This window comes from Tachyglossus aculeatus, chromosome 16 (genome assembly GCF_015852505.1).
Source record: "Tachyglossus aculeatus isolate mTacAcu1 chromosome 16, mTacAcu1.pri, whole genome shotgun sequence".
NCBI classification, from domain to species: Eukaryota; Metazoa; Chordata; class Mammalia; order Monotremata; family Tachyglossidae; genus Tachyglossus; species Tachyglossus aculeatus.
Genome location: NC_052081.1, coordinates 11,103,755 through 11,116,908, shown reverse-complemented (window position 1 = coordinate 11,116,908; position 13,154 = coordinate 11,103,755). Strand labels below are relative to the sequence as shown.

The following is a 13,154-nucleotide window of genomic DNA, read 5'->3' as shown; positions in this document are numbered from 1 at the left end:
ATGTAGGGCAAGACAAACAAGTACGGCTACCGAGGGCTGGCTGGCCTTCTTTCTGGATTCAGAAAGAACTTACGTGCATAGGCAGTTGCCCTTGGGGCTTGAGGAAACACTGCTTGAGGTTCAGTCTCTGTAGGTTGGAGCTAAAAGGGTCTTTTCAGCCCAGTAAACTCACACCAGCTGAGCAGCGTCTTCCTCCAGGTAAAAGGATTAACTCTTTAAGAGGAGCACCACCTAGTGCCTTGAGAAAGGCAATTTTCTAAAAGCCTTCCCTAGTGCCCTAGAAGAGTGAATTACTCTCCCACCTCACCGAGTTGGGGACGGTGGGGGTGGCCGCGGGGATCAGAGCTGTTCCTCTAATGCAACTCTAAAGCAACCAAAAAAAAAAAATCTAGAAGCCCGCAGCATATATAGATAATTATTATTCAGCCCCTCCTCCAAGGAAGGACATAACTATATTTCTCTTCCCATACACAAATCCATAGGAGTCAGAACCCAGGAAGTATGCACATAACAGAAAATTTATTTCGAGTAAGGTATCCAACAGGGAGGCTTAATATGATGAGTATTCAAGGGAGAATACATTAGTGCTAATGTATGCGGAGAATGTCCCCATCGGGAGAGTTTTTAAGAGACATCCCCTCAGAGAGCAACATAACAATCAGGAACAAAACCTAGGCAGGGCTGCAAGCTGTAGCTTGAAAGCAAGGGTGGTCCTGCTTATCTAAATCCACGGGACCGGTTATCCCCTGCCCCCTCGAGCCCCCCCGCAAAAGAGCGCTGTGGCTTGCCCTGGGGCACTGCTCTGCCACAATCAATAGCAGAAGTGCCTGCCTATCAGGAACGAATTATTCTTGATGACTCTACTACCTAATGTGTATGTGAAGCGACTGTAAACTTATACAGAACATTAAGCTCCCTCAGGCCCCAAAACTCAATACTTGTTAGAATGTTACATTTACTATAAACAGCTTAGGAACACCACGAGTAGGGAACATAGTCCATCATTTTGCCCCCAATACAAAGGAATTAAAACCAAATCTGGAGGGCTTATATTGGAACAGGGCAGATTTTCATACTAAGAGGAAGGAGTTTTGGTTATTTCTACGTAGACAGGACTGCAACAATCCCTCCCCAACAAGTCCTCCTTTAAGACTGTAAAAGATGTTTTTGAAGGGAATTTTGGACAGACTCAAATAGAAATATTCGCTTACCACAGAATGACAATAATTCACGCAGAGAATAAGTCCATTTTTCCTTGCCATAACCTGATTCCTCCTACTGGGGAAAGTTATAAAATATGCACTCCTGCTTTCTCCAGGGCACACAGGCCTTACACTCTGCTTCTCTGTATACCCAGCAATCAATCAGTAGTATTTATTGAGTGTCTTGTATACCCAGCAGTCAATTGTACTTATTGAGCATTGTGGACAGAGCACTGTACTAAGCGACTGGGTGAGTACAACAGAGTGAGAGGAACCGGTTTATGAACATAAAACATCTTCAGTTTAAAATCTCTAAATCCCTTGAAGATGTTGCTATTGCAGGGGGAGAACTGGCAATGGGAAGGATCAGGTACAGAGTGAATTGGAACAGAGATTTCTGGTGAAGGTTTAGGATGGCAAGAGATACTGGACGCAATTTTCATCACCCTAACCACAAGGTGCAGAATCAGCTAATTCCGACTCAGGTTTGTCTCTCTAAGTGGCCCCTACAAGAGAGCGGGAAGAAAGCTGAAAGAAAGTGTTGCCTCCCTCCTCCTTGGGCAAGGCCTTGGTACAGGACGAAAAACACATTCGAGGACCCAAAACAAAAATCCAATTAGCATGCCTGCTGGGTCTTCTAAAATTCATTCAATTGAATTTGTCTTCCCGGGAAACAAACTGTAAGATCCGATTCCCCTCACTGGAAGCAAAATGCTGATTAATCACTCTGATTTATTCCCTCTTTTCTCTTAAGCTTAGAGATGTGCCATATGAGAAATAATACTAATTATCTCCTATGACCAGTTTATTGTCCAGATCCTTAAAATTAGCATCTCAGCTTCACCTCTGTGTTTATTTTTATTAAATGCTTTACCTCTCACCATTTGTCTTGCAGTAGACAATTATGGTCAGAATGCATAATTACGCTGGCACAGCTAAACTGCCTAATTAAAAGGCAGATTCATTTGGACCTATCCTGATCTTTCCCCTCTCACTCTGGGCCCCTGATCAGGGGTGCTGGTCTCCCACACAGTTTGGGGACCTTGATCAGGGGGTGTTGGTCTTCCCCTCACTGGCGTCTTGGCTAGAGACAACGAACTTCCCATGGTTTTCAGTTTCTCCAACTCAGTAGCAGGGGCAAGGACATAGGAGGGTTGTAAAGGATGGAAAGGGAGGTTTTGAAGAGGAAGGAGGGGTTCCCAGCCCCTATCTGAGACTCTGGACAGAGCAGCCCACTGCTTACTTGTACATATCTATTCTATTTATTTTATTTTGTTAGTATGTTTGGTTTTGTTCTCTGTCTCCCCCTTTTAGACTGTGAGCCCACTGTTGGGTAGGGACGGTCTCTGTGTGTTGCCAACTTGTACTTCCCAAGCACTTAGTACAGTGCTCTGCACACAGTAAGCGCTCAATAAATACTACTGATTGATTGATTGATCCTCACTCATGAGGCAGCTGGTCCCTTCAGACCACCTTAAATCCAATCTGGGTGGTATATTTCGAATGCCACATCAGGTCTACTTGTTTTCTGGCTGTGAAACATAAAAACTAATTTACCTTGCTCTTTACCATATTGAAAGGGAAGGCCAAATTGAAAACCTGTGCTACGGAACAAAAACAAAATGCCCACAAAAAATAAACAGGCAAAAAAATCAGAAATCTGTAATTTGTGTTTACTTCCAGACTAGATGAAAATGATGACTCTGGTCTTCTCTTCCTTTGATTCCCACTCTCTTTTAGTCCTCACCGGAAAGACCCCCTTGTTAACTCTGTCAGCATTAACTGACACGAGTTCGCCATAAAAATGAAGAGACATCGCCTTTTGCTTTGCTGAGGAATGGAAAGAGGAGTTTGTGATTCCAGAAAGCAAGCTGGGAAGTCCTCATCCAAAGAAGAATGAATTATAAAATGCAAACTGGGTATGGCAAAGCACAGGGCAAGGTAGAATTCAAGTGCCACTTATTGCCTGTGAGATCAAAATCTATGTCACCTGCATTCAAGCTTGGAATGACAACACACGAACAGGATCAAAGAAATTCTGTCAATACTAGAAATACTAGTCACCAGCATGGCTCAGTGGAAAGAGCCCGGGCTTTGGAATCAGAGGTCATGGGTTCAAATCCCAGCTCCACCAATTGTCAGCTGTGTGATTTTGGGCAAGTCACTTCACTTCTCTGTGCCTCAGTTACCTCATCTGTAAAATGGGGATTAAGACTGTGAGCCCCACGTGGGACAACCTGATCACCTTGTAACCCCCCAGTGCTTAGAACAGTGCTTTGCACATAGTAAGCGCTTAACAAATACCATTATTATTAGTAGTAGTAGTAGTAACCAGAGTGCTTTGAAATTTGGGAAAAATCAATGATACCTCTTCCTAAAATGATTGCTTTTGTTCCCCTTCTTGGAGAAAAAGCTCAAAAACCAAAATGTCATATTAATGCTTACAGCCATCCAGGAATACGAAAGGTATCAAAAGATAGGCAAAGAAAAACACATATATCCTTTCTTTTGTTTCTGTCACAGACCTGATCATTGCCCACGTTGTGAATGGAAGGGCAAAGAGACCAGTTGAAAAGACCATTTGACACAGCCTGTGTCCAGTGGAGCCTTCATTTTCTGAGCATGTTTTACATTATCCAAACTGCAGTTACAATGATTTATGACACTTCCTCCCTGGATTATGGTTTCTCTGTCAGTGGCACTTCATTATTTGTCAACAATTTCAAAATTCTTTTTGAACTGAATTTCGATTTTAATTTGGTGCATTTTGGAGAAGCAGAAGCACTATCCTTCCCACAAGGTTTCTAAAATTTTGCCTATGGCTTAGAGCCATAGTATAAGGACCACAAAAAGTCTGAACCTACCTTTGAAATGTAAAAGAATGGAATCACAAAATCAGTGTTTTGAATCTGCAGAATTGCTTATCATGATACATTTTCTCAGATTTATCTGGGTTTCCCCCAGATAGCATTAATTTCTGCTGCTGTGCTGTTCAGAGTGAGGTACAAGCCAAAATTTTAAAATTAAAAGGATTGTAATTTGTAATTTTTTAAAATGTATATTTGCAAGTTTATATCCACAAATTCATGTATTTAAATTAATTAATTCATTCATTCAATCAATCGTATCTATTGAGCACTTACTGTGTGCAGAGCACTGTACTAACTCACAAGTTGGCAACATATAGAGATGGTCCCTACCCAACAGCGGGCTCACAGTCTAAAAGGGGGAGAGAGACAACAAAACAAAACGTATTAACAAAATAAAATAAATTTAAAATGCCTTGAATTCACAAATATACACAACAAATACATACTGAACAGAGACACCAAGTTCTCAACCACTGACTAACGGAAATCAAAAACAAGTCTTTTCACAACAGACCCAATTCCCAGTTAAAAACATTCCCTCCCCGATCTTGTTTCCAACTTTCAGTGGTTTGGGTCCTTTTTCCGTTTGAGGGGCATAAAATACAGACAGCATTTGAAAGCATAACATTCAGAAACATCTCAAGAGCAATTCTTTTCTGTGAAATTTGGGCTAGACTTGGAGAGGCACAACTGTTTTTATTATAGGGTCTTTTTGGCCCTAAATTCATGATGTGTCAAAGGTATAATTTTATCTAGAGTAGCCAAAATTTTATCTCAGTAACCCAATATTATATTCTCCAAGAGTAGGGTGGAAAATGTGCAGAATTGCAGATACGATCAAAAAGCAGACACTGATCCGGCTACGTAAATAATTGGTGGCACGTTTACATTTCTACTTCAGTTACACATTTAATTAATTGCTAAATTACTGTGATATATTTTTCTTGTTTTCTTCCCTGAAAGTCCTATTCCGTAGTAATACCTTCGCAGCCAGTTCACAGGTAGATGAAACTGACAATTCATTTTATCGGAAGTTCCTTCAGGTGCTAAATCCCTGCAGAACCGATCCCTTGCTCAAAAAAAAAAACCACCTTTACATCACAATGAAACCAGATTATATTTTAAAAACATTCGGGGTGATACACTGCAGCAAAATCCTCCCGAATAGCTTCAGCCCAAGTCAGGAGAAACGGGACAGAGAAAAATTGTAGAGGGGAAAAAGGATCCCCTGCACCCTAAACTTGTCCAGCGCATTCCCGATAACATTTGGCTCAAAGGCTATTTTCCAGGGAGGAACAAAATCCAATTCAGTGTTTTAAAATAAAACGTGTTCAGCTGATTTACGGTCAAGGTTTGCAACAGGGCTCACGAATATCGAGCTAATTTTTTTTTTTTAATGGAGGGGGAGGACTGGTCCCTATTGTCTCTTCTCCGCAAGTTCCCGAGCACTAGAAACAGCTCCTTTCAGCCCACTTACAGCGAGGCTGGTGAGGCTCCCGTTGCCCTTCTAAGGTTGCTGAAAAGATGTTTATTCTACAGTGGTACAATCGGGGGTCTTGGCGGGGACTGGGTGTGTTTGTGTGCCAACAAACAAGAGAAGAACACACTCAGGCTGTCAATACGTGCTAGGGCACAAAAACAAAAGGCCCATAAAAGACAAGCAAACAAACAAATCAGGAATCTGTGTTTTGTGTTTACTTACAGACTGGAGGAAGAAAATGACGACTACGGTCTTCTCTTCCTTCAATTCCCTCACTCTTTTACTCCCCACTGGATTCTCCCCCACCACCACCACCACTGTTAACATATGTGTATGTTTATACCCATATTAAATCAGAGGGGAACCCCAAAACACCCTGTCTGCTAACGGAGTCCTCACAGTGAAAAGATTTTACTGGCTCTTCCCTGCCGCAGAAACTTCATCGGACCCTGAACGGCCAACCCTCTCGACGCTGTCGGAAACCGTTCAAGATTTTCGGACCACCTGCTTTCTATCTAAATCCATCAATCGTATTTATTGAGCGCTTACGGTGTGCAGAGCACTGTACTATGCGCTTGGGAAGTACAAGTTGGCAACACATAGAGACAGTCCCTACCCAACAGCGGGCTCACAGTCTAAACGGGGGAGACAGAGAACAAAAACAAACGTACTAACAAAATAAAATAAAATAAAAGTTGTTTTGTCTGCTGGGAACAGCCCTCCCTCCGCCCACCGAGCGTGCGTGTGGGCAGGTGGACCACTGTTACCTGGGAGGCGGGGGGTGGAGGGAGGGAGAGGCTAAAAAATGAAATCTCGGGGAAATTGAGGCCGTTTCTCCATGGGGCCGCTAAAGGGATCGTTGCCCCGTTCTTCATCATCAACATCATCAATGGTATTTATTGAGCACTTACTGTGTGCAGAGCACTGTACTAAGCGCTTGGTAAGTACAAGTTGGCAACATATAGAGACAGTCCCTACCCAACAGTGGGCTCACAGTCTAAAAGACTTTCCTTCCTTCCTTCCTTTCCTTCCATCCCAAGCCCGGGACCACTTCGGGGCCCAAAAGGGGCAAGCGTTTTTCCGGGATGGTCCGGCTCTTCCCGAAGGTCCGGATGGACTGGTGGGTGGGCTCTATCTCTGACCACAAGCGTCCAGCTGGGAGAGGAAAGCGGGGTGAGAAGAGGACACCGGGATCCGCCCGTCGGAGTTTGCCCTACTGTCCCGGGCCGGGGGAAGCGTTTGTACATATTTATTACTCTATTTATTTATTTGTGCATATCTATTCTATTTATTTTCTTTTGTTAGTATGTTTGGTTTTGGTCTCTGTCTCCCCCTTTTAGACTGTAAGCCCACTGCTGGGTACGGAACTGTCTCTATATGTTGCCAACTTGCACTTCCCAAGCGCTTAGTCCAGTGCTCTGCACACAGTAAGCGCTCAATAAATACGACTGATTGATTGAGTGACCCCGAGCTGAGCGATCCGCACAGTGCCAAAACTGCGGAGGGCGAGGGAGGAGGTGGACAGAAAGGGAAGGCCGCGTTTGGGAAGGGGTCGCCTCTGCTCCCTCTCGTCATCTTGCTTCTTCCCGCCGCTTAATCCAGTGTTCAGCACATAATAAGCGCGTAGCCAACACCACAGTTGCTATTTACTGTACTCTCCCAGGCGCTGAATCCAGTGTTCGATGCAGTGAGCGTGTGGGCGCGGAATGTGTTTGTTTATTACTATACGGTACTTTCTCGAGCGCTTAGGACAGTGCTCTGCACACAGTAAGCACTCAATAAATACGACTGACACTGAGTACTGATGGTTCGGGATGGCTCCGGCTTGGCGGGGATTCGGGAGGGTTTCCCGTCCTCCTGCTTCCCCAAATCAATCAATCAATCAAATTTATTGAGCGCTTACTGTGTGCAGAGCACTGTACTAAGCGCTTGGGAAGTACAAGTTGGCAACATATAGGGACAGTCCCTACCCAACAGTGGGCTCACAGTCCAAAAACCTAAACCTCGTCCTTACGCTTTCCTTCTTCATCCTGTTTGCAATTCCTTTTCGCGTCTGTCTCTCCCGTTACAGTGTAAAGTCTTGGAGGGCAGTAACTCCGATGGACTTCCCTAGCGTTCAGTACAGCACAGCGTTGTGCACGTAGTACGCGCCCGATGACTGACTTCCCGGCATTCGGGGCCCAGGACTGTGGCCAAGTCCAGGCAAACGGGGCCGCTTTGGGATCACTGCAGGGAGATGTTCCCGGCACGGAGGGCGGGAAGGGAGGTAGTGGGCTCCCTCACACCTAGGCTAGGCCCTCAATTCCCTGCCCTGCTTGTCCAGGGCGAATTCCATCTGAATCAAATACCAATAATAATAATAAATAATAATAATGATGCTCCTAAGCGCTTAGTACAGTGCTCTGCACACACTAAGCACTCAATACGATTGAATGAATGAATAAGTGCCAGGCACTGTACTAAGCGGTGGAGTGGATACAAGCCAATCGGTAGGACACAGTCCCTGTCCCACGAAGGGCTTACAGTCTCATCCCCCATTTTACAGATGAGGGCACTGAGGCATAGAGACGTTAAGTAACCTGCCCAAGGCGCAGCTTTGGCCCGCGGCTCGTTTTGGACCGACGCCCCCTCCTTGCTCCCCCTGGCCGGGGTCCCACGGCGCTTCTTTCCTTCCCTGCACATCCCAGCGTGGCTCACAGAGGAAAGAGCCCGGGCTTTGGAGTCAGAGGTCACGGGTTCAAATCCCGGCTCCTCCAACTGTCAGCTGGGTGACTTTGGGCAAGTCACAACTTCTCTGTGCCTGAGTTACCTCATCTGAAAAATGGGGATTAAAAACTGTGAGCCCCCCCGTGGGACAATCTGATCACCCTGTAACCTCCCCAGCGCTTAGAACAGTGCTTTGCACATAGTAAGCGCTTAACAAATGCCATTATTATTATTATCCCCCCACCAACCCCACGCACCGCAGCCGATCTGTGCGGTACGGCGGATCCAGAGCAGAGGGGCGGGAGCCCCCAAAGCAGGAGGGGCCTGAGCGGTCGAGGACCCAAGATCCAGGGGCCCGGGCTCCGACGGGGCGGGAGGTTGGGGAGAGGGGGGCAGGCCCTGCCCACCCCGCCCCCGCGAAAGGGTAGATAATAATAACGATGGTACTTGTTAAGCGCTTACTATGTCCAAAGCACTGTTCTAAGCGCTGGGGTAGACACAAGGTAAGCATTTGGACACAGTCCCTCTCCCCCGTGGGGCTCACGGTCTCAATCCCCATTTTACAGATGAGGTTACTGAGGCATTGAGAAGTGAAGGGACTTACCTATGGTCACGCAGCAGACAAGTGGCAGAACCGGGATTAGAACCCACGACCTCTGATTCGCAAGCCCGGGCACTTGTCTCCATCCCCCCATCTTACCTCTCCATCCCCCCCATCTTACCTCCTTCCCTTCCCTACAGCACCTGTATATATGTATATACGTTTGTACATATTTATTACTCTATTTATTTATTCATTTATTTTACTTGTACATATCCACTCTATTTATTTTATTTTGTTAGTATGTTTGGTTTTGTTCTCCGTCTTCCCCTTTTAGACTGTGAGCCCACTGTTGGGTAGGGTCTGTCTCTATATGTTGCCAACTTGTACTTCCCAAGCGCTTCGTCCAGTGCTCTGCGCACAGTAAGCGCTCAATAAATACGATTGATTGATTGATTGATTGTCAGTAGGCCACGCTGCCTCTCAAGGATCCTTGCCGGGGTCTCCAGGCTCCCACACTTCTGCGACCCCCGCGCCTTAAAGGGGTCACGCCAGACTTGACGGCGCTGAGCACCCCTTCTTACCCTCCAGATGTGAGGACAAGGGATGGGGATCCCGCTTGCTTTCGAATCAGAAAGGTCAGCGGAGGCAGTGGGCAGCTGGGGCGATGGGCTGGTACCCCAAGAATAGGTGGGAGGGGGAGGGAGGAGGGCAGGGAAGGGAAGGGACGGAGAGGGGTGATCGGGCCTCGGACTCTGATCCCTTCCCTCCTCTCCCGCCCCACTTGGCCTCCCGGTCCAAAGCCCACCGCCCTCCCCCAAATCTCCAGATTCAGAGGAAGCGGGGAGAAGGCCCAACCCTCGGGCCATGGGGCCGCATCCGAACCCCAGCACATCACTCCAGAGCCCAGCACTGCACCCCAGACCCCAGCCGGACCCCAGCAAGAGCGAATCTCCTTTATCTGGCTCGTCCCTCCGACGAAAAGGGGGCGGAGAGGGCAGAGAAGGGAATTCCCGGGAAGGGAATTCCCGGAAAGGGGTCCCCGCACGACCACCCTCCTGGGGAAGCGGCCGGGAGACCTCTGGGATTCCCCGCGGGCTCCAGGTTAGGGAGGGAAGGAGGGAGGGGAGGAGGGGGGCAAGGAGAGGGCCCCTCTCCTCGCCTCTCGCTTTCCGTCTTTCCAACTGAGCTGGGAATCCCGGCGGCGTCCTGGGAGAATTCCCGCAACTCCGCGGGAGTAGCCCGGCTCCTTCCTCCCGCAGCCGGCGGCCCGGGAAGCGGAGCGGGCGGGAAGATTGCAAAGGCGCCGACTGCAAAGGAAGATTGCAAAGATTGCAACCCCGCCACAAACACAAGTCATAGATACAAACAACATCCCACCCGCCCACGCCACATCCCAGACGTACTACACACACCCCTGTCCCTACCCCCGCGCTTAGCACAGTGCTTGGCACACAAACAGTTATCACCATCCTCGAGGAGACAAATTAATGGTCCACACCACACCGGAACGGTGTCCGATCTGACCCGCTTGACTCTAAGCTCGCTAGGGGCCGGCGACGAGTCTGCTAATTCTGTTGTAGTGTACTTTCTCAAGTGCTTAGGACAGTGCTCTGCACATAGTATGCACTCAATAAATATGATCGATTGTGTCGTATATACTACAGCGTTCGTACAATATTTGGTACTTTTAGACCGTGAGCCCACTGTTGGGTAGGGACTGTCTCTATACGTTGCCAGCTTGTACTTCCCAAGCGCTTAATACAGTGCTGTGCACACAGTAAGCGCTCAATAAATACGATTGATTGATTGGTACGTAGTAAGAGCTTAATAAATACCGCAATTATTATCATAAAAATCTTCACGTCACTCAGACGGTCTGAAAGCCTTTTAATGGCCCACACCACACAAGCACACCCATCACTGACACACTACCCTCCGCACAGACGGTTTAAAAGCCTTTAATAGTCCACACTGCATCAGCGACACACAACAACCCCCCCACGCACACCACCCAGACACCCGCATTACAGCTACACCACGGAGACCCAACATCATAGACACATATCTAATGGGCATCCCAGACCCGTCCCTAAACAAATTTCATTTACACTCATTACATTTGCACACACGACCCACATTCACACGCACGGCAATACCATTCTAGACACACACCCACAAACGCAAAACAGTATACACAAAACTCACGCACAGGCACAGATTTCCCCCCCCCCCCGCCATCAAATTCATCACATCATCATCATCGAGGCCTACCACAACGCAGTTTCGGTAGGCGCTTAGGCTATTCGGAGGGAAATTGACTAGAGACAATTCCTGCCCACGAGGAGTGCACCATCTAGAGAGTAAGACATACCTAGGGACAATGAATAGTTCAACTTAATAAAGCCACATTTTATCACTTAAACAAGTGCTGCCTGGAGCGATTCTATGACGGACCAGCAGAACACACTCGCCTCCGACCGACACAAACCATGCACCTTCACATCCCCCGCACCATCGGCCCCGAAACGGAGAGGTCACAACCCCGAATTGCACGTCGAGGGAGAGGGGGCAGGAGAGGGTGCTTCCCGGCCCGGGAGGGCACGAAGGAAATCCTGAAAAAGAGGGAACCCAGGGAATATTTTTTAAAATCACGGAATCCGGCACGGCTCTTATTCCCACGCTTCTTCCAAGAGAAAAAGAAAACCAGACCGAAACGAGCAGTGACTCCCGGGACAGGTACCAAAGAATAAAGGGACGATCACTCGGTGGGCCAAGAAACGACCTTAAACCGGGTGCTGAGGCTTCCACCCTAACCCAGGATCACACACGACTGGCCCCGTCCTCCCCCCCACGCCCAGCAAACTTCTAGACGGGAAAGAAAGCCGTCCGGAGTGACACAGACGCCAGGAGGGTATCTCACTTTAGGTGTTGGATAGGTAGGGAAATCATTAGATGAAACCCACCGCCCGAGCGGATAGAAATTCGCCAAAAATAAAAAGTGGACCGCGGGCGTTACACCGGCCTATAGGAAGCCAGCTCGGACAGATGGGTGACCTGCATCAACACCGTCCGAACTGCTAAAATACAGCGGCGGGCACGTGGGTTGGCAGGAGAAACTGTGCTAAGGCTAAGCTAAACTTTTCGGGCCCCCCAGAAGGAAGGGGGCCTCTTCTCCGCAGAGCGCGACCACAGGTCCCAACTTCTCCCGACGGCTTTCGGCGCAGGAGCCTCAGGCACCGGGGACATTCCCTGGAGATACTTTCCCGAGCCGAGGTCAGCCGCCAGGGCCCACCGGAGGGAAAGGGATGGACCTGTGGGAAACCACGCCTGAGACGACAACAACCGTGGGCAACTCCGTCGGGAACACAGACACCGAGGGGCAGCGCGCTCTAGCCCACCTCCTCATTCCTGGATTCTTCCCTACATTCCTGCCAGGGCAGGAATGCGACAGGGGCATTCCCACATAGAAGAGGAGACCCCCCAGAGGGTCAGGCGGCCCCAAGACCCCGCGGTCAACCACCAACCCCATCTCTCCAGCCCAGAGTGGGCTCAGCCCGTCCTCCCCTACCGCTCCGCCCTCCCTGCACCATGCGGTCTCCCGAGGCTGCCGGGTTTCTTTACGGTTCCACCGATGGGGGTGAGAGGGAAGATGCCTTACGTTGCAGCGGCACGCCGAGGATCTCCGGGAGCCCCTTCACCGAGCCTTCCGGGGTGACTCCTGCGCTTTGCATCATCTTGGGCCGGGAGGAGAGGGCCAAACGGACGCTCCGGAAACCTGGCAATTTCTCGCTCTCTCTCTTTCTCTCTCTCCCTTCACCCCGCCCCCTCTCGTCCTGGATTCGGGAATATTAAAATAATAGTAATAAATCCCCCCCCCCGCAACGAAATCGCCAGAGTCACAATCGAAAACCGGTCCCCTCGCCTCCTCCGGGTGGCTTGGTGCTGTGCCTCCCTGCCAGCCCCTGGTCTGCTTCGAGTCCCTTCGGTCCTGCTCTCCCGGGTTAGTGTGTCTCCCGGGTTAAGGCGACGCTGTTGCTGCAGCTCTGGCTTTCCTCCCTCCGGCCCCCCACTCCCACCCCTTCTCCTCCTCCTCCTCCTCTCCCTCCTCTGCTGCCCCGGTGTCGGTGGCTGGGCGGCTGGGCCGGGAGGCAGTTTGATTCATTCACACTGCAGGAGCCGGTGTGACGTCGCTTATCCGCAGGGAGGCCCCGCCCTTCGGCCAATCCCCTTTGGGGGGCCCCCGGGGCGGGGACCCCGACCCGACGGGACCCAAGTAGATGGGGCACCCCGGGGTGAGGGCTGGGGGGCGGGCCCTGGGGCCCTGGGGCGGGGCAGCCCTGCCAGCCTCCCGC

General features: G+C 49.3%; 1 protein-coding gene across 1 annotated transcript in view; it reads right to left on the bottom strand.

Moving 5' to 3' along the window:
• Positions 1–12,536, bottom strand: part of LHX4 (LIM homeobox 4) — a 38,527-nt gene extending 25,991 nt beyond the window's left edge. The window contains exon 1 of the mRNA XM_038758437.1: positions 12,461–12,536. Coding sequence (XP_038614365.1) covers positions 12,461–12,536 — 76 coding nt within the window. The remainder of the gene's footprint in view (positions 1–12,460) is intronic.
• Between the last annotated feature and the right edge of the window lie 618 nt (positions 12,537–13,154).